The 3,347-nt window shown below is 37.3% G+C and overlaps 1 protein-coding gene across 1 annotated transcript; it reads right to left on the bottom strand.

The window, feature by feature from the left end:
- Window positions 1–1,514: 1,514 nt before the first annotated feature.
- Window positions 1,515–3,088, bottom strand: LOC127502415 (trace amine-associated receptor 13c-like). Its single transcript, XM_051875337.1, has one exon. The coding sequence runs from the start codon at window positions 2,493–2,495 to the stop codon at window positions 1,515–1,517; it is 981 nt and encodes a 326-aa protein (XP_051731297.1). The 5' UTR covers window positions 2,496–3,088.
- Window positions 3,089–3,347: the final 259 nt, after the last annotated feature.

Below are 3,347 nucleotides of genomic sequence, written 5' to 3'. Positions count from 1 at the left end.
ACCTGAAATCCTATGACGAAATGCTTGCTTATATAGCCAGACGCCCCGCCCATTCTGGCGGGCTTTGGCGTGCTGCATCGCCATAGGCTCATGCAGCTCTGTCGCACCGTCATTGGTTCAAAAAGTTTTCCAGTTTGAACCAATGGCCATGCAGTTACACTGCGTTATTGAAAAAGGCTTCAGTATCGAGGAAAAAAGGAGCTTTTCCCCATATGCAGTATCTCAGGAAACAGAGGTTACATACGTAACTGAGTATGTTCTCGGTTGTGTACTGGTGATCCGAAAACCGTTGCAACCGATTCTTGAATGGAATGTAATCTGGATCTGGACCAGAGTAAAGCGCCATTATAGTCAAATATCAAAATAAACATCATTATTGGTTTCAAGGTAGTAACATACTAACTATTCATGTTAAATGAAAGTAATACTGTTTGTATGTTTTATAACAGGGCCTCAACAGGGTGTGAGATTGTTTTGCACAATTTTAAACGTCCACAAAAGTTCCGCAGTCACAACGCAGCAATTTCCACACACACGTCTTAACTACGTGATGAAGGTACACTCAGATATGAATAAAAAATAAAATAAAATAAAATAATACATGTACTTTGTGCGTGTATTAAAATGAGTCTAAAATGAATCTAAAATGCAAAATAATAGTTAAAAATTGTTAAAAGTTAAAACAGTTGAAATTTCTGTATACAGTAGCTAAAAACAGCTTGTGAAAATTAAAATATTAAATTCAATAATGTTAAAAAATATTTGTTAAATGCCGTTTTATATTTATCTTCTTATGTTGTTTTATTTTTGTAATGTAATGTGCTTTTGTAAAGTCATACTTATGTTATAATAGGCATATTGTTTTGAACTGCTTTTACAGTGGTTAGGCTACTATTAATCATGTAAAAGTTTTTTTTGGTAAATTGTATTAAAAACAGAGCAAAAATCCTAATAATAAAACTAATTCATAATTATTAATGTAATAATAGCCTATAAGGAACCCGCAACAATAAAAACAAAAACATTCAAAAATGTATTGTCCCTGTTTTTTAATAAATAGATAATAACAAATGAGATTTTGGTGATATTTTGACCACTCAAATAGGAAATGTCCCCAGTTTCCATTCCATATCCAGATCAGATGGAGGACCTGCACCTAGTCACGACCAGAATGCATCCCTGAAGTGTCAGCAGAGATTGTGTCAACTAGACCATCCCCTGTGAAGGCCTCATTGACACGACAGCCAGTAGCACAGATCCCCAACAAAACTGTTTTCATACCGGCGTAATATCTCAATATTTTAGTACTCCGCTATTGGAGTCTGTCAAAAAAGTCAATGTGTGTTAAATGATCTGTATCTCTGCAATAATTGAGGAAATATTCAATTGATGTTTTATAGTCCAGGCCCATGTTTAATATGACAAAATGTAGAAAAATATATTGACCTAGACAAAGTATGTATGAAAAACATAATAAAAACAGAGAAGAAACATTCTGTCTTACATTCAATGGCTTACATCACATTCATCAGGGAGGAGTTTTTATTAAACACTTTAAATGTGAAAATTAATTTTAAGCTTTTCTGAAACCAGGGAAAGAATAAGGCATAAATGATGGGATTAATGGTGGAGTTCAGAAGGAAAAATATTGCAGCAACATCTCTGACAAAAAAATAGTTAGCATTACTGTATGGAATCACTAAAGAACAAATATAATATGGCAGTAAACACAGGAGAAACAAAAAGACCAGAATCCCCAGCAGAATCGCAGCTTTTCGCTCTGATTTGTCACTGACTCTGTTTTTAGAGGTGCTGTTGTGAACATTAAGGGATCTTATAGCAGTCGCATGTTTCTTAACAATGACAAAAACATGAGTGTATAATATTATGATGAGTGTACATGGTACAAGAAACACAACCAGGAGATCAATGAGGAATGAAACCTTATCTACAATATAAACACATTTTCCTGGACATGTGACATCAGTGAAGTTTCCATTAATGAAGAGAAGAGTGAAGTTATAAAAGAGTAAAAATAGCCAGTTAAATAAAGTTGCAATGCAGATCACAGTGGGTGAGATTTTCTCTGAGTAAAAAAAAGGATAACTTAAAGCCAAAAACCGATCAACTGCTATTAGAGTCACAGTGTGAATAGACACGCTTGTCACATGAAAATTCACAAAATCGAAAACCAAGCACATCACTGGTCCAGAAGTCCAACATGACTCGATGAGCCAAGGCAAATGAAGTGGCATCACAAAACCTCCGACCAGCAGATCAGACACAGCCAAAGAGAGGATGAGGATGTTAGCAGGTGTGTGGAGCTGCTTGAAGTGACTAACAGAGATGATGACCAGCAGGTTTCCACACACGGTCAGAAGAGACGCAGCTGTTGCGGCCACATACTGAATCACATAGACAGATAAAGAAACAGATCTCTCTGGACAGAAATATTCCTGACAGCCATCAGATAGGTTCACTGCCTTAAGATGCATTATGAAGTATCCCTACTTTGAAGAAACATCCAAACAGAGTATTATTCTCTATGACTTCTCTCACACAAGGATTCATGGATTTAAATGAAACAGCTCTGAACTTAAAAAAGTCACTCCTTGAGGCTCCACAATAAAGATGCAAACAACCAACACTGCCTTTTATACACTTAACATGTTGATTCTTTCCAAGGCCGGCAGCATCAAGGGAGAAGAACATACAGTTGGGAGATCAACTGATTCTGTTCATCTAGAAGAAATAAGCTGAAGAGTGTCACATAGAACTCATTCAAAAACATAAGTGTGCTTATATGAAGCATATGCCAACTCAAAAAAAAAAAAAGTATTTAATTAAATATTTGCAATGTACAGTATGTTGTTTGCAAAAAAATGAATTCAACTACTTTTAAGTGGCCTTCAAATAAGACATCCGCTACCCAGATAGCAACATTGTGTCAGCCCAGATCCTGCCCAAACGGCAGTCTGCTCCTCTTTGCCAGGTCTGGGCCACAAGCATCAATAGTTACCATCAGCAGTTAGCCAACATAGCCAACAACAGGCCTTCTGTCCTCCTCTCTTTCAAACATAGGACCAGGAGAAATTAAATCTGCTTTGCCCAGTCAGAACATTAGATGTGTATGTCCACAGTGCTGCCCTGTGGTGTAAATCCGATCAACTGTTTGTGTGTTTTGGGTCACCTAGGAATGGGTACCCAGCATCTAAGCAGAGAATGAGCAAGTGGGTAGTCGAGGCTATCTCTCTTGCACATGGGTCGGCTTGGTCAGCCTTCATCTATGACTGTCCGGGCCCACTCAACAAGGAGTATGGCGGTTTCTAAAGCCTTATTATCAGGGG

Source organism: Ctenopharyngodon idella, chromosome 20, assembly GCF_019924925.1.
Source record: "Ctenopharyngodon idella isolate HZGC_01 chromosome 20, HZGC01, whole genome shotgun sequence".
In the NCBI taxonomy this organism is placed as follows: Eukaryota; Metazoa; Chordata; class Actinopteri; order Cypriniformes; family Xenocyprididae; genus Ctenopharyngodon; species Ctenopharyngodon idella.
This window is presented reverse-complemented; position numbering and strand designations above follow the sequence as displayed.